Here is an 18,243-nt window from a genome sequence, read left to right on the forward strand (position 1 = left end):
TTTAGGGTGGACAACACTTTAACAGCTGTTGTTTCGTACAGGTATGCATGCGCCTCGTACAAGTGTTGAGGGTGCAGTGTGAGGGCTGCTCAGTGGTACTGTGTTTCAGGACCACCCATCATGTCGGCAGTTACGGAGGTTCAGAACACCACAACCGAGGCCCTGGCCGCCCTGCTAGACGGGGGTGACGGCGCCCTGGTGACGCTGGTGGCGGGCGAGACGAGGGTGGCGGGTCACAGGGCCGTGTTGGCGGCCGCGAGCCCCGTGTTCGCAGCGATGTTCGCGCATGACATGCTGGAGGCCAGCTGCGGCCAGGTGAGCATCGACGACGTGGAGGGCCCGGTGCTGAGGCTCCTGGTGGCCTACACGTATACCCTGCAGGCCCCCCAGCTGCCCGACATGGCCGCCCAGCTGCCATCGGCGGCCGACAAATACGGCTTGTCGGCCCTGAAGGCTGCCTGCGAGCGGCAGCTGATCTCGCAGTTGGCCGTCGAGACCGCAGCGGCGACGGCCGTCACGGCAGTGAGGCACTCGTGCCCGGACGCCACCAGGGCTGCCGTCGCCTTCATAAAGGACCACCTGCAGGTGATGGCCACGCGGGGCTGGGCGGACGCTGTGCTCGAGTACCCGCAAGAAGTCATTGAAGTCAGCAGTATGGTCGGAGGGCCACCCGCAGAAGACAGGTAAGCACAATTCCCATTTTGGCAGTGCTAGTGTGAATTTGACGTCGTCCCTGCTTTGTTCGTCCCTGCTTTGTTCGTCCCTGCTTTGTTCGTCCCTGCTTTGTTCGTCCCTGCTTTGTTCGTCCCTGCTTTGTTCGTCCCTGCTTTGTTCGTCCCTGCTTTGTTCGTCCCTGCTTTGTTCGTCCCTGCTTTGTTCGTCCCTGCTTTGTTCGTCCCTGCTTTGTTCGTCCCTGCTTTGTTCGTCCCTGCTTTGTTCGTCCCTGCTTTGTTCGTCCCTGCTTTGTTCGTCCCTGCTTTGTTCGTCCCTGCTTTGTTCGTCCCTGCTTTGTTCGTCCCTGCTTTGTTCGTCCCTGCTTTGTTCGTCATGGGTTTCTTTGCTGCCTACATAGCATAAGACCTTAATGTCATCTACTTACTGATCGTCGGTCACGATGCTAATTCTCGCTGTTTTCTCTTCTTCTGCTTCTTATCAATTTCGCCTTTCTTTGATTTACTCTGATTCCATATTCTGTACTCATTAGACTGTTCATTCCATTCAGCAAACCCTGTAATTCTTCTTCACTGTCACTGAGGGAATCAGTCATCAGCAAATCTTATATCATTTCACCCTGAATTTTAATTCCACTCTTCAATCTTTCCATTATTTCCGTCATCGCTTCTTCGATGTATAGACTGAACAGTAGGGGCGAAGGATTACATCCCTGTCCGACACCCTTTTTAATCCGAGTACTTCATTCTTGGTCTTTCACTCTTATTTTACCTTCTTGCCTCTTGTACATATTGCAAATTACTTGACTTCTCCTATAGCGTACATGTATTTTTGTCTGAATTTCTAACATCTTCCACCACTTGATATTGCCGAACGCTTTCTCCAGGACCACAAATCCTATGAATGTCACGGAACTTCAATTTTCTTTTCCATTCTCCTGTGTATTGTCCTTCTTGGCAACTGGGATGCTTGAGCTGTTAAGCTGATTGTGCGATAATTCTCACACTTCTCTGCTCTTGCAGGTTTCCAATTCGTGCAGATGATATTTCTGTCAGATTGTATATTGCCAGACTTATACATTCTACACACCAGTGAGAATAGACCTTTTGCACCTCCCCCAATGATTTTAGAACTTCTGATTGAATGTTGTCTATACCTTATGCCTTCTTCGATTCTAAATTTTCCAAACCGCTTTTAAAATCTGATCCTAATCACCAATGTTTTCCATACCGACTCCTGCTTCTTCTTCTGTCACGCCATCGGACAAGTTGTTCCAATCAGGGAGGCCTTCAGTGTACTCTTTCCAACTATCCGATCTCGCCTCTGTATTTAACACTGGAATTCCCATTGTGCTCTTAATGTTACCACGCTTGCTTCTAATTCTGTGGAAGATTGCTTTGACTTTTCTATATGCTGTGTCAGTCGTCCCAAGAATCATTTCTTCTTTAATTTATTCACATTTTTCGTGCCATTTCGCCTTAGCTTCTCTGCACTTCCTATTCATTTCATTCCTAAGTGACATATTTCTCTATTACTGAATTTTCCTGAATATTTTTGAACTTATATCTTCGATTGATCAGCGGAAGGATTTCTTATGTTTTCCATGGTTTCTTCGCAGTTAGCTTCTTTGTACCTACGTTTTTCTTTCCAACTTCTGTTACTGTCGTTGTTAAAGATATCCATTCCTCTTCAACTGAACTACCTGTTGAGCTGCTTATTATTGCAGTAACTGTAGCCTCAGAGAACATAAATCTCATCTCTTCTTTCCTTAGTACTACTGTATTCGACTTCTTTGTACATCGATTGCTCCTGACGAGTCTCGTAAAATTGAGCCTACTCTTAATCACTGCTAAATTGTTATGACTCTATATCTACTCCTGGGTATGCTTTACAGTCCAGTATCTGATTTCAAAATGTTTGCCTGACAATAATATTGTGTGACTTTAAACCTCCCATATTTCGGTTCTTTTCCAAGTATACCTCCTCGTCTAGTGATTTTTGAACAGACTATACCAGCTATTACTACGATAAATTTACTGTAGAACTTAACTAGCCTTTGTTCTCTCCTATTCCTATTATCAAGTACATATTCTCGTGTAACCCTTTCTTCTACTCCTTTCCCTATGATCGCGTTTCAGTCCCTCCATGACTATTACGTAGTACTGAATTACCTGTTCAATATCCTCACTTTTTCTCTCTCTCCACCTTCAACTTGCAACGTCATCATGTATACCTGAACTATGCATGTTGTTGGTTTGCTTTTGATTCTCATGAGAACATATCTATACTCACTTTCTGCCCTGCCTTTCTATTGATACTGAATCCTACTGCTGTTGCTACTACCCTATTCTCATGTGACCAGAAATCCGTTTATTATTTTCTGGCTCCCAACCACATTCGAACTCCTAACTTTCCAGCTCCAGAATCATAGAACGTTATCCTTTCGTTGGTTACTCAACCTTTGATCATTGCCAATTCTTCCTCATTTAGGAGCAGTTTCAGACCTCAAGGGAAAGAGAGTGCCCTGAACCTCTGTCGGCCCCTCCGCCCTCTTTGGAAAGGCTGTTGGCTGAAGGAGGGCGACACCTGATGCTGGAAGTCTTCAGACACCAATGCTGATGATTCGTATTCAAAATTAAAGTGATGGTGAGGTTCAAACCTGGGACTGAAGACTTTCCTGATTACTAAAAAAGACGCTACCCCTGGGTGACTGGCCCCAAAGAGCAGGGTGTGACTCCCTGAGATATCCAGTCAAGCAGGAGCTATGAGCACTGGGGCTACTCATGCACACTGGGGGCAAACAAGAAGAGAATACTCCAGCCAGCACAGTAACATTGTCACACTCGATGCAGTGCCTTACAATCACATTTCCTTCTTGTCTCTGTTCAGCTATCGCCCTGAATGTTTTCCGTGCATTCCCTTTAACAAAGCAGACAGGAAATCTCTGCCCCCCTGTCTTTTTTGAAGTTCCTTGTGGCGTTACCAGACGTCGTCCAGGGAATCCTATCAGGTTTCCTGCTACGGGCATACAGCAGATTATATTCGCTGTTCATCTACAGGTGTGCGACATATCTCCCACAATGTCAGTATTGATGTGACGTTTTCATCCAGCTATCATTTGTTGCCTCTCTCTCTCGGATACATATGCTCCAGACAAGTCTATTTTGTTTCTTTTTAAATTTAAAAAAAAAAATCCATATTCAGTAGACTACAGGTTACTTCGCAAGTTTTAAACGTTGTCCATCAGATAAAATTGCATACACTGTGTAATCTATTTTTTTCTTTTAATGGTGGCCTCTACTGCAAACTGCTCAACACGAAAATTGTTGTTTATGAAACACATCACCACTGTTGTCTTTCCAAGGAATCGAATTGTGGAGACATTACATGCATATATACAGTTCTATTTGCTTTACTGAAATGCAAATTTTGAATATACTCTCGATAACTTTTATAGCATAGCTCTTGTAATTCTTGTCCATCTTCTTCATTCCCTCGGGCTTCACATCAAACAGCGCCTGCATATCCATGACCATATTGTTTCAACAGTAAGTTGATACCCCAACTTATCAGTTTGTTTCTCTCTCTCTCTCTCTCTCTCTCTCTCTCTCTCTCTTCCTCCAGTGATATAATTCAGCATCCATATATCAGTTTTCAAATCACCTCACAACCAGAAGTAGCAGCCAGATGACTTTAACTGCTTCTAAATTGTGTCTGATAGTAGTTCTGTCAGGGCAGCAAAATTGTTGGCCCTGATGTTTGGGATTTGGTTTGTGCTTCATTGTGAACAATTTGTTGTTTTGCATCTTAAGCTATGCCATTGGGGTATATAGCAGAAGTAGTGCAGAAAAAGACCAGTTAATTGGTGGTACAGTCACGTTAAGTGAGGGGCTGGTGTTGTTGGCACTGAGTGTTCTGTTGCCCCGGTGGACAGTCCCTCAGCTGTACCGCCTGCAGTGGGCCCCTGTGTGAACACGCCCACCCACACAGTGTTTCTCTGTGCAGCTTGCCGACCGCCACAGGGGGCGGGTCCACCCCCAACTCTGACAGTCAACCCCACAGTGGCCACAGCCGGACTCCTGCTGCAGCTGCGCCTCCCACATCTGCCAGACACACCCCTCCACCTGATGACGCAGCCGTCTCTCGCTTCCGGTGAGTTGTGTTGTGTTACCACACGTGCCCAAGTCTTACCCTCAGAGTACTGCTTATTTTGGCATTAACCAGCCGATATAGTAAATAAAATAAAATACAGATTCCTTCAGTTTTTGGATAGAGGTTACAGTTGCCATTAAACATCACTTATTTCTCACTTTTTTGGCTATGATATTTTGAAGATTGAGCACATGTGCAGAAGATTTCTCGCTCTCTGTATTTGCCGTGAGAATTAAGTTCAGTTCAGAGTCGCTCAACTTTAGCTACGTAGGAAGTGTCACATACAAATCATACCCATTTCCAAAGATTCTTTATATATTGATGTGTTGAATCTAGATTTTGTTTTTAGTGATGATTGTGTCTCTTACAAATTGATTCTGAATTAAATGGGTATGCAAACGGGATGTTTCACACAATTCCACTCAACAAAACTTACGTGAATGGTTGTAGATATAAGTTATTGAAGACACTCGGGAAGAAATGACGAAAGAAAGGTAAACAGAAATAAAAGTAATAATTACAAAGTTATTATTTAGTACCGGTATGAGGATGCAGCTTGTTTCGGGTTTGTCTTAAAATGTAATTTGAATATTCCTTAAATGGTTCCCTAGTGAGTTACATCTGTAGTGACTATTGGAAATCTGTGCCGCACTGGAACAGGAACCCAGATTTGCTGCTTATTGCAGGCAGTCTCCTTGACCAGTCGGCTGCCTGAGCACACCTCCACTTCTGACTCAGTGTCTCATCGACACTTGCACTAGAGTTTATCCCGAGGGACTTGTGGGAAGAGTAGCAAAAGGGAAATCGAATCGGTGGATGTTACCCTACTGTACAGGATGTACATGAGAACCTCTGGCGGTAGTGTTTGCAAACCATGGGTAAAAAACATGATCCACAACGGTAATTCCATCTACGCCAGCAAACGCATCAGCTGGGATAATGGTTGAGGTATCTGCTCTCGAGAAGTGAGAAATGCAGTGGGTGTGGCTGAGTGGAGATGCGTACAGCACTGTATGGCTCGTCACTCGTAAACAAACTCCTGTATTCGATGGATGATGGAGGTCACCAGGTGTGATGAGTAGTGGATTTGATTCACCGAGGAGAAGTTTTGCATAATTCCATGGTATAGTTAACTTCTAGTTTCAGAAATGAGCAACTGACGTGGGCAAAGATAGTTGGTCGTACTGAAAAATATATTGACATCTCACAGTGAACTGATACATTTGCAAGATGACTTCATAGCCTGTGGATTTCAGTATCAAGTATGGACCATTTTATACTTCAGTTTTATATATACACAACAGCAGTTTCCTCAGTGATGGTGCCACAAAACCGGAGTTACTAAATACAGTTTTCCTTAATTCCTTCACGAAAAATTATGTGTATTAGGTGTTGTGAAACAATTCAAATCACTTAAGAAAGGCAAGTCTTCTCGTCCAGATGGAATACGAATCAGGTTCCTTTCAGAGTATGCAGACACAATAGTGCCTTTCTTAGCAATCATATACAACCGTTCACTTGGCGAAAGGTCTGTTCCTAAAGACTGGAAAGTAGCACAGGTCACACCAATACTCAAGAAAGGAAATAAGAGTAACCTATTGAATTACAGAGACATATTACTGACCTCAATTTGCTGTAGGATTTTGGAGCATATACTGTATTCGAACATTATGACTCACCTCGAAGAAAATGACTTACTGATAGATAACCAACACGGATTCAGAAAATATCGTTTGTGTGAAACACAGCTAGCTCTTTATTCCCATGAAGTAATGAGTGCTGTCGTCAAGGGATCTAAGATCGATTCCATATTCCTAGATTTCCAGAAGGGTTTTGATACCATTCCTAACAAGAGACTATTACATGGTGTATACGGCCCGGAAGATCCCGGAAAGACGCAGGAATTTTTTCATCCGCAAGAAAACTGGGAAAAACGGGGAATTTTCTAGAATCCCGGGAGTTTTTCATTGATGTAGTTTTCAGTTAGTTTTTTGTCATTTTGACTGTTAATAACCGATACTCTAACTAAGGACATTACTGTATCCCGCTGCTGGAGAATAATACTGCAGCAACAAAATATGAACGAGGGAATGCTTTATATATAAACGAAACAGTGCTCATACAAGTGTCTGCCAACAGCAAAATGTGTGAGAGGCTGTAGGAAGGCAATGCAGTGCTTCGTAACAACAAATTACCTCTGATGAGCGTTAAGTCACAACTGTTTACATTAGATTCATTTAAGCAGTTACGAGCGGAACCACGCGCATGCGCAGTTGAGTCGCTTCTTGAGAAGTACCTTCTCCCGCTTCTGGAAACAGGAATGTCGCTGTTGGTTCTGTACGCAGCAAACCGGAGTATCTGAAGCAGGCGGCAATTTCGGTGGCGATGGGGGGAGGGGGGGTGGCAAATTCGTATTGTTGAGGAAAAATAACCTTGTTTCACAAAGCACCTAGCATCTAGAGCACATTGGTCTATCGATTATTCAAAAGAGTTTGAAGCTCATCCCTGTTGCTTTTTGAACATTTTTGATCACATTCTAAGTTGAATTCTGAATGAATCATAAGTTGATTTTTGAATGCGTGAATAGTGTACGTGATGTACCTGCCAGGGGAATCCTCGTCGCATCTGGAAATAAACTTTCGTGCAGACAAAAGGGGACGGGGCTACACGAGCTGAGTGGAATAAAGCCGCACGGGTGAATGTAGTGTGTGTGTGTGACTGACTGGTATGCAGATGATGAGCGAATAGCTACGTCCATAGATTCAGACTACCAGAGTGGAAATGAACGACCGACAGGAATAACAGATACGAAATATTAACGTATTATCCAGATACGACATATTAACGTATTATCTTGTCGCTGTATCAAAGAAAGTGAAAGTTTGACAGAAAGTTTTTGACCAGGTCGCTACACTAGAGAGGGCAAGTTGTACATTTCCTGGTTAGCAGCCGCTTAAGTTCCATTCTGGGAGTAGTGCGGAAAACGCGTTGTACGAACACGTAATAACGCCTAACCGGAAAATAATCGCTGGATAATTACTAAACCGGTGATTCTGGCAGAGTTAGTAGAGTTGACTGGAGAATTGAGCTTTGACAATGATAGGAATAGTTACAGAATTAGGGATAAGAAGATTTTGTTAGAACGAGGAAGGAGAAGAAACGGGGTGGTTCCAAATTTATACAAAAATTTCGTACTACTACTTTTCGAGCTCATGCTTAAGAAACTGGAGCTTACGAATGAAACATGAAACTATTTCCTAACATAAAGCCTTTTGCTTGCAGTAGGCCATACAGGCATTTCCTATTATTACTTGGCGAGTTATATTCTGCCATATTATAAAAATGACCATTATTACGAAAACAATCTCGGTTGTTTCGTGTGTGTTACAGCTGCTGCAATATTAGAAACGCCTATTTTCTTTCGTCCTGCAAACGGTGAAAATAGACGTAATGAGATCGAGAAACACCAGTCATTGGTACTATTTGTATTAAAAGCTTTTTGAGTATTAGACAACGACATCTCGATTTTTCACGTAGCAAAACATTTGACGAATTTTGATTAGGTAACAGATTCTTTCGCAGAAAGGAAAGCACGGCAAGTAAAGCTGGAGCAAGATTAGTGAGAAAAGAACGCAAGGATTGAAGAAATATGTACTGTCTTGCTTGTCTCTTGTCTTACCTGGTTTTGTCTATCCTATACTTGATTCTATGTCACACTGAACAGAAAGTTATCAGCTATTAGGCAGTAAAGAATCCAGATTTTCTGAAGAGTTCTTCTTCTTCCGGTTACAAATAATTCCATCCAGTATTAATTGCGAGGTTATTTTGTTTAAAATCAAAGGACATTTTAATTTCCGCTGTCCTGAATGTACTTCGATGGCATCCGTTACAAAATACACATTTGAGTCCCACAGTGCGAAGTGCAGTGATGTGCAGTGCAGTAAGAGAACGCTGTGTGAAGAGGCGTGGCACTGCACTTCAGCACACTTAAGGCCAAATAACGCGTCTTATATTTTCTTGAACACGTATGTTTTTGTTTCAAATTTTTCAGAATGATGTGTTTTACAAGATGCACATAGGGTACTTTTGAAAATTCGATTTTTTTTTAGTATTGACCCGGTTCGCAAATATCGTAGATCGGAGGCTGATGCGCAGAGAAGTCTGAATTATAGTGGGCAGTCTCCACGTGACCCGTGTTAACGTTTAGTGGTTTTGCTGTTTCTCCTTCGCTTACTCTCGCGTCACATGAAAGCAAAGCGGATATCTTTGGCCGGGAGGTATCAAGTGAATTAAAATACATTCACATAATTACCGAAGGCTGATATACGTTATTAGTTTCAGATTTTATTTTGTTTCCACCTTTCTGACAGTCAAGCACTAATCGCCTTGCAGAACAATGAAGTTATTTTTGTCTGTTTGCTAAAGGAATTTGGCTTTTATTAACCTTTTCCGCAGAGGCATCCAATGTATTTGAAACGAAATTTTTAATTCCACAGTACTGGCTAGTTTCAACTGTTCGCTGTATTTCAAGTGCAAGTTTTCATCTTCTAGCATGTGTGGCATTATGCCACAATAAATAACCAAGCATGAGATAATGCAGCAATGGTACTCCAAGAAAATTTACATCTGAATCTGGACACACGAATGTGCACTTTACGTTGCACTTTAAGTGTGCACATTTTAGTATGGTTAAAGAAATTCTGATCTCTTGGAGTACCCTGTGACGTCTTACTGCTTTTACAACGTAATGTAAGATCTTTCAATGTTTTACACGTACGTACATACGGGCTTCCTACGTCATGTTAGCTGCGCAAGCGCGGGGCGGCTCTTACCTGGCGCTCTCCGGCAGCTGCTGGAACCAACCTGTTTCCAGCAGGTCGTGGAAAAATATTGCGAATGCTGATTTGAAAAGCGTTACTTTCAAAGTAAATATCCTTTACGTAAGTTGGACTATGCGCGAGGATGTACCATGGAATTCTTAAATCGCGGAGTGTTTGACTCCATTTAAAAATCAACTCTTTGATGACAAGCCATGTAGAAGAATTTCGAACCCTGAAGATCAGACATTTATGTCATTATTAAAAATTTTACTGCCACATTTGTGTGATGTGTCTTAAAGTGTAACACGCGCAAAAAATCAACATTATATCGAAAGATTAGCTTCTCTTGCAGCTTATTAACTTTAGTGACCAATATTATATGTGGAAGCTTTGCTTCTCTTGTAGCAACACTATGTATGTTAATGTAAGCCGTTAACTCGTGTGTTACCGCTGCTTAAGAGGGATGTTGCTATTGGCTGACTACATCACGCGTCCTATGCCCTGAATACTCGCTGTCATGAGCTGGCGAGATCACGTGACATGAGCTGTGGCTGGCTTACAAAAGCGCATCGCAATCTCGATTTCAGTGATTCGGAAAGTAACATGTGGTGTTTGGTGGAATTCCAAATTGTGCTGTCGTAATACGAAAATACGCAACGTACATGTTGCTGCACGTCAAAGATATTTCCAAAACGTGTATTTTTCCCTGAGTTTCGTTTTCTAAAGTGCCAGGAAATTCTACACCCATGTCCAAAACCATAACCATTCAAAGGATTGATAAGTTTTGCACTTCCGAGGGAAAATATACTGTCACTTAAGACGGAAAAAGTGTTTTCACGTGGGAGAAAGTGTATTTTTAAGCGGGAAATCCAGGAATTTTTTTGTTGTCCACGTATACATCCAGTATTAATCAAATTTGATACGTTTGAAGTATCGTCTCTATTGTGTGACTGGATTCTTGATTTCCTCGCAGAGATGTCAACAAAGAAGTCATATACGGCGTTCCGCAAGGTAGTGTCATAGGCCCTCTGCTGTTCCTGATTTACATAAATGATCTAGGTGGTAATCTGAGCTGCCCCCTTAGATTGTTTGCAGATGATGCTGTAATATACCGTCTAGTAAAATCATCAGACGATCAATCCCAATTACAAAATGATCTAGAGAGAATTTCTTTATGATCCGGGAAGTGGCAGTTGGCACCAAACAAAAAAAAGTGCGAGGTCATCGACATGGGTACTAAGAGGAATCCGCTAAATTTTGGGTATACGATAAATCGCACAAATTTAAGGGCTGTCAATTCGACTAAATACCTACGAATTACAATTACGAGCAGCTTCAATTTTTATTCACTAGTTCAGTGGGTGCATGAACGCAATCTGTACATGTGCTTCGGTCGACTTTCTTTTTTTTCGGTGACACAGTTTCTAAAGCCGTCAAAGCTCGCTTTTGCAAACTTGTTGCTCCACAGCGTTGTGCACGACTTCCGGATCCCTAAGGAATGAATTTAATTTTAATTTTATTATTCCTAAAATTATTTACTGAGTAGGCCTACTATTCCTAAAATTTTTGACCAAGTACTATGCAATTGCATTAATTTTTCACTAAAAATCTGAATTGATAAAAGCGATTAAATATCACCGGCATAAGCGGCTACAATAGCCTCGTTTGATAAAATGTAAAAATACAATGTAAGAGGAAATACAGGTATACGAACCCATAACCTCCAACATGGGAGTCAGAAACCATACCACTATGCTGCGAAGTCAACTGGTCAGCATCAGCTATTGTTACAGAAGTAAATGTAAACAAATTACGCGAAATATGATGATTTTTGTCATTTGAATTATATACTAGCTTTAAAATAGTCAACATATCGAGAATACTTAAAGACACGGCTATTTCTAAGACAAATGTAGCTATTGTATCCAGGAGGAAAAGCAAATACACTTGAGCAACATTATTTATTGCCTGTACAAAATAGCGAGTCATTCACTCCCGTAAAGCAATATAGTAATGCGTCAAAAAGCATTGCATTTATGTGAATTCCTTTGTATTACGGTAATTTTTCAGTTTCAATTATTGAAAGTGTTATGTATGTGCAGACGTCTTACCCTTTCGTTTGCATCACCGCTCTCCACAATTTCTTGTCCACGCCAGTTCGGAATATTCATGCAGGGGATTGCTGCTGGTGATAACTTCTTTCTTGAAGGTAACCCTAGAAGCTCATTTCTCAAATCCCGTTCACAATCTTCTGGCCGATAGTGACCTGACCACACACGTGCAGTTTCCGCATTCACTTTGTCCTTGCGTTTGCATCGAACCATCCATTCATGTCGCAAGTGCTCATCCTTGGGAAAAACGTGATACGTAACGTCCGTCGTCGTCCGAGCACCATTGATGCAATGTGCCACGGCACACTTACAGCGAGTCTTGCTCGTGGCTGTCTCAAAACTGAATGCTCGGCGCTGCAGCCTCCTCCCCTCTCCGTGACGTCAAGGCGCGCGAGGGCGTCTGCGAGTTTTTTACTCGCTAGGGGCCGGAATGGCCTGCCTGCTTTTCCTATATGCCTCGGTTCCGAAATGCCGTGCCGGCTTTTCCGCGGCGCGCGCCTTAAATCGGTGGCGACGCACTGGGCAGACCCATCCGGGCAGTGTTCATTTTTGGGTAAATGAGTTGGCACCACTGCAAGACAGCAGACGATAGCCACCTCCCGAAACACGACATTGTGGAGTAAATTACATGAACACAGGAACAGAAATCAAAAGCCAAGGTTGCTACATCTATTACAAATATACGTCAGAACAGAACGCCTGTTCTCCTGTATGCATTTTCGTCTACAATTCCCTCCTAAATGTATGGCTATATTACGAAGCGATTATAAACGAAATGTGGTGTAATTATACCGGACAACTGAAGACTTGCTCTTCCATTGTGTTTGCTCTAAGAGGTAAAAGTTCCCCTTGATTGGGTGGATTGAAGCGCAACCATTCTTGTGATACGAGTAGTGCTCAGAAGTAACGGGAAACTCGCCATTTCACGCGTTTTATTACTCAGATTCCTACTCCCTTTTTGTCATTGTGTGTACAACGTTGTGTGTATCGGTTATTTAGTGTGTTGTGAGGTGTCAGAAAGGTTACTGGTATTTTATGAGTATTACTGTAAAAACGGATTACCGCATTTGTACTGAAATTTGCTATGAGAACGGATTAAAATGCATCGTGGTTTTAGAAATAATATATACTGCTTTTGGTGAGTATACTACGAGTGAAATAGGTGTTTACGACTGGTATAAACCTTTCGAAGAAGATGAGGATGACGAGAAGGTCATAATAGAAGACGAACTGAGAGTTAAACCAAACGATGCGTAAACCAACACTCAATCTTCTCGGTGACAGATGGTCAAGACCAGTGAAATGTGAATGTTACGTGTCTGACAGTAATCTTCGGTTTTGACAGTACAGTGCACCACGACTCCTTGTCCCAAGATGAAACGGCCAGTAGGCAGATCTTCTCACCAGCTCAACCCCGCTGGCTTGAAGCAATGCGGAAAGGTGTCCCGCTTTGTGGCGGAACAATTCATTGCTTCTGCACTGCGATCTTGTGCATGTTTGCTTAGAAACAATACTGTAGTGATGTCGTTGGCCCCACGTTCGCTCCATGTATGACATTTTGTTCTCAAAAATGAAGACAAACCTTAAAGAGCTGTCTTTTACATAAGAGATGAGATTCAAACTGTACCTCTGAGAGAACTAAACGCTACTGTAAGGATTGTTCCAGAATCGTTTTAAGCATTGGAAGAACCACTGGAATAAATGTATAATATGTAATGGGAAATATCTTGGTGAAGACGACATTGATGTAGACTAATAAATAAACCAAGTATTGGTTTCAACATTCACCGCTGTTGCTTGGACTGTCATATTGTCCATTTTGGTGCCAATGTCACGACCCTGCCACCGTCTTCTAAGAGGAATGTCGTTGGTTCACCACCCAAGTTTCGTCGACATAAGAGTTGTGTTAATTTCCTGACTTGTATCAAGTATTTGCATCGCCAGTCAGTAATCTCTTCTCTCTAGAGGGATGTTTCCTTTACTTAGAGGTCTGTTGCAAGTAAATCGCATTTCATGCAGTGTCTTACGCTAAACAGCCTTCTTCGAAGGAAAATAATTTTTTTTTGTTTTTACGGCAACAACTAATTTGTCTAATGTCAGCACTAGTTTTTAGCCATACCAAAGTCCCTATGGTTGATCAACTTACCTATTTTGAGAAGCTGCTTGCAATGATGGATTTATACTCCAAATTTCGTAGTGCACTTTCTTGGCGGCTCTGGCAAACCGCGTGGTTTATTTTCGGTCGCCTTTCTGATGCGTCCAATTGCGCCAAGGTTGACTTTTGTGTAAACTACAATCCTTTCTTTTTGAGACTGGCAACATTAGCCCCCAGTTCTCTCTGTGCCGACTCTTTAATACAATCCGTGATTGCAATAGAGGTGGCTGAGCCATTTTTACCCCAAAGATCGCAATTCTTTGCGTTGTGCAGATTTTCATGTGATGTGGTGCGCTTGTCGATCATCTCTGAATAACATATTCGTACATGTCCACAGAGCATTTCACACGGTGGATTACTGTCGACTGTTGAAGGAGATAGAAACGTGTGGAATAGGTTCCCATGTATGTGAGTGGACCTCAGCTCTTACGTGACAGAACCCAGTATGTTGTTCTCTGTGGTGAGCGTTCGCCAGAGGCAGGAGTGCTCCAGAAAAGGGTGGTGGGGCCGCTGTTACTGTCTGTATACATAAATGGTCTGGTCGACAGGTATCTGCAGCTGTTTGCTGATTGTCCCCTAGTGTACAGTAAGATGTCGTCGTTGAGTGAGTGTAGGAGGACACAAGGCGAGTTGGACAAAATTTCTAGTTGGTGTGACGAATGGCAGCCATCTGTAAATGTAGAGAAACGTAAGTTGATGCAGGTGAGTAGGAAAAACAAAACAACAGTAGAGGTGTTCCGCTAGACACAGAGGCGTCGCTTAAATGTCTGAGCGAGAGTTCGCAAAGTGATACGAAATGGAACGAGGTTGAGAGGACTGCGGTAGGGAAGGCGGGAGGTCGACTTTAGTTTGTTGGGAGAATTTTAGGAAAGTGTGGTTGGCCTGTAGATGAGGCTGCATGTAGGCTGCTGGTGCGACCTATTCTGGAGTACTGCTAGAGTGTTTGGTATTCGCAACAGGTAGAATTAAAGGAAGACAGCTATAGGACTGAGAGCTGAGCTGCTAGATTTGCTACCGGTAGTTTCGAGTGACGCAGAGGTATTGTGCAGAAGATTCAGGAACTCGAATCGGAATCACTGGAGGGGAGGCGAAATTCTTCTCGAGGAATTGTTGAGAAAATTTAGAGAACTGTTTTTTGACGCTGACTGCAGAACAATTCTAGTTCTGGCAATGTACACTTGAGACAAGGCGTGTGAAGATAGGGTGAGAGGCATTGTCGCTCGTACAGAGGTATACAGGCAGTCGTTTCTCTCTCGCTCTACTTGGGAGCGGAACGGAAAAAGCAGATGACTGCAGTCAGTTGAGAACTTTTTATATGTACCAGTTACTACTATTGTTTCATATGGTTGCTGCTCCACCTACATTGATTATTTTGTACTGAATGCAGCAGTTTTATTACGTCTGTAGTTTCTAGTTGGTATTTCACTTGTCTTTGGAGCTTCTTACTGGCTCTCTCGCTTGGGATCAGCCTTTAACTTGCATCAGCTGTGGGGAGAGGTTCCCGCGACATTGGTTAAAGTTCAGGTTAAAGTTCAGCAATGCCAGATCTATACAAGTATTTTGATATTTGTAAGTGAACATGCGATAATGAATCAACACTGTTTGTATTTCTTACAGGCACCTGATTTCTTTTTGGCATGATCTAATTTATGCATTAGATACAGGAAATTCAGTACTTTTTTGAGACTGGTCTAAAGTTAGGCTTTAAGTGTTTGTACTACTACTGAAAGAGAAATTTTACTCGGAAGCAGCGTAGCTGGTGTACACTGTAAGTTTACTTAGACCTTTTTAAGTGTAAATGAAAAGTTTTACGCCTTCTGTAGTGGTGTGTAACTTATTTTGTGTCCAGAATTTTCAGAAAATGCAAAAAGTTGCACAAAGTTAACATGACTGAGTATAGTAGTTGTGCAGGATGCCGCCTGCCACAGACCATATGGTGGGTTGCAAAGTGTGTAAGCAGATGGAAATGAATGTTGCAGTGGATGTATCTCTTGTTGCATGCATGATTATATGAGCACATGTGACGGTTATTATGCAGCGGGTAGTGTGTGTGTGTGTGTGTGTGTGTGTGTGTGTGTGTGTGTGTGTGTCAGGGAGAGCCGACCTGGTGCCCTTGTTGTATTTGAAATATGTCGACCGACTTATTGTGTACGAAGCAGTGACTCTTATATCTTTTGTCGGTATGTCAGGAAATTTCCATGTTACTGGTCTGAATCACTTAGCTGTCTGGTGAGGAAATTGTATTTCAATACTTACGGATACGTTTAGTTTCTAGTGTTTTCTTCCTAAGTGACAGAAGGAATTGGTACCCAGAGAAGGTAGTTTTGGGGTGTGTTTGAATGTAGATGAAGGATTGGGTAGCAGCTGCATGCCGAGGTGAAAGGAGGCGGATCTGTGGAGTGAATTACGAGGAAAACCAAATGAATTTGTTAGGAGATGGAGTGCACCTATTTTTAATGGGAGAAGGCTGAAGTTTTTGATAATGGGCTAGTGCTGTGGGTCTGTCTGTAATACGCTGGTTAACCCGTATCGCAGAAGCGAGATTTCTAGATTTGTGACTAGTCGCTCGGAAGAAGTGTATTCCGAATTGTTGGCAGTTTTGCGGCTGTGACAGTTTCTTTCATTTGGTGTGTGTGTGTCTCGATAGTAGAGAGTAAGTGTATCGATGTTTTGTGCAGGAGCCTTTCTGAGGAGGAGCGAGGCAGGAGGCTGAGAGAGGCGGCTCACAAGGGGGCGGTGGAGGAGGTGCGGGCTTTGCTCGCGGGTGGGGCGGACGTGGGGGTGAGGAGCGGGGGCGGGTTGACCGCCCTGCACTGGGCTGCAGAGAGAGGCCACGCGGCTGTGGTGCGGCTGCTGCTCTCTGCGGCGTCCGACCCCAACGCCAGGGATCAGTGGGGGCAGACGCCGCTGCACTGGGCGGCATGGAATGGCCAAGCAGAAGCGGCGGCTGCGTTGCTGCAGGCCGGAGCCGACAGGGGGGTGAGGACTAATAAGGGGAACACCGCCCTGGACATCGCCAGGCGGTACAACCATCAGGAGATCGTCAGGATGCTAACACAGAGTTAATACACGCTACTAGAGGAAATGACATCCTGTACTTCATTCTACATGATATTAAAATAAAAAATTGAAAAAAAAAGATCGCTTTCTCTATTCATTTCTACCTTTTGCAGTCCACACAATTACTCCAGTAACACCACAACTACTGCAACAACAGGAGATATCTGTAAACCAACATGACAAACCTTCCTTTTCAGAATTCACTCTGTCAAACATTTCACAAGCAATTTCTGCAAAAGCTCGGCAACAATTGACAAATACTCCATCATTCATAAACTCCACTTCTCTCTCCCTCTCTCTTGTGTTTCTCGTCCCATATACAGTATTCAAACAGCTTACAAGAATACAGCCGACGTCTCTCACAACCGCCTGTATTTCGAAATTTTAACACCCAATCTCTTCCAAGACACAAATGCCAGAATACCGGTTGTTGTGCGTTAATGTTAGTTCTTTGCACCAGTCTCCTACATTACCTAATTACTGCAAACCATTTGCTAGCAGTGTCTATGGTGCTACATCACATCACTGCGGACTGCACCATTCTCATATTACTGCCATATAAGCTGTTCACTTAGAATGTATCTTCAGATTTCACACTGAATTCACTTCTGTGCATGTACCACACAAGTACTTTTCGTGTTTAATTGCAATCTCACATTGGTAGCAGTGCTCACACCACATCATGCTCACACCATCTGCAGCCTTCTTGGCAGCTCACCTTCAAATAAAGAGAATTGAACAACCACCTAAAATCATTACACTCCTAAACACCTCCCTTTCTTCTCTTACAGAACAAACTACCATCTCTCAAGCAATTACACTCAATCACGTGGGACATGCAGCCATCACTGGAATTATACGGCAGTTTCCCCAAATTACACTTTTGCGTCTCTGTACATGCTTTCGAAGCAGACCACACTTGGAACATTCATTCCCCTGTCTGCTGTGATACAATTAGACTTGGCATCCCCGTGCGTGCATGTGTGACCAAAGCGGCAGACTGCATTCTGAACAAGAGCTTCTGTGGCCCTCATGTGGCGGCGTTACACACGGAAGCTCCTCAACATTCTCTGTGAGGAAGCAGCGGCTCCAGGAGACAGTATTGGCTTGGTGAGTGACCTGCACGGCATTGATGAATACTTCAGGCTCTGCCACTTGATCCTCAACATAAATAAATGTAATATACTGTGCATACACAGGAAAAGAAATCCACTACTGTACAATTACACTGCTGATCACAAATTGCTGGAAACAGTAAGTCACCTACCGTAAA

At 43.1% G+C, this 18,243-nt stretch overlaps 1 protein-coding gene across 1 annotated transcript; it reads left to right on the plus strand.

Moving 5' to 3' along the window:
* The first annotated feature begins 276 nt into the window (after positions 1-276).
* Positions 277-16,976, plus strand: LOC124553375 (ankyrin-repeat domain containing transcription coregulator asaA-like). The gene is made up of 4 exons (XM_047127246.1): positions 277-683; positions 4,678-4,824; positions 16,589-16,628; positions 16,737-16,976. The coding sequence occupies exons 1-4, from the start codon at positions 277-279 to the stop codon at positions 16,974-16,976; spliced, it is 834 nt and encodes a 277-aa protein (XP_046983202.1).
* Positions 16,977-18,243: the final 1,267 nt, after the last annotated feature.

This window comes from Schistocerca americana, chromosome 11 (assembly GCF_021461395.2).
Source record: "Schistocerca americana isolate TAMUIC-IGC-003095 chromosome 11, iqSchAmer2.1, whole genome shotgun sequence".
Taxonomy (NCBI): domain Eukaryota; kingdom Metazoa; phylum Arthropoda; class Insecta; order Orthoptera; family Acrididae; genus Schistocerca; species Schistocerca americana.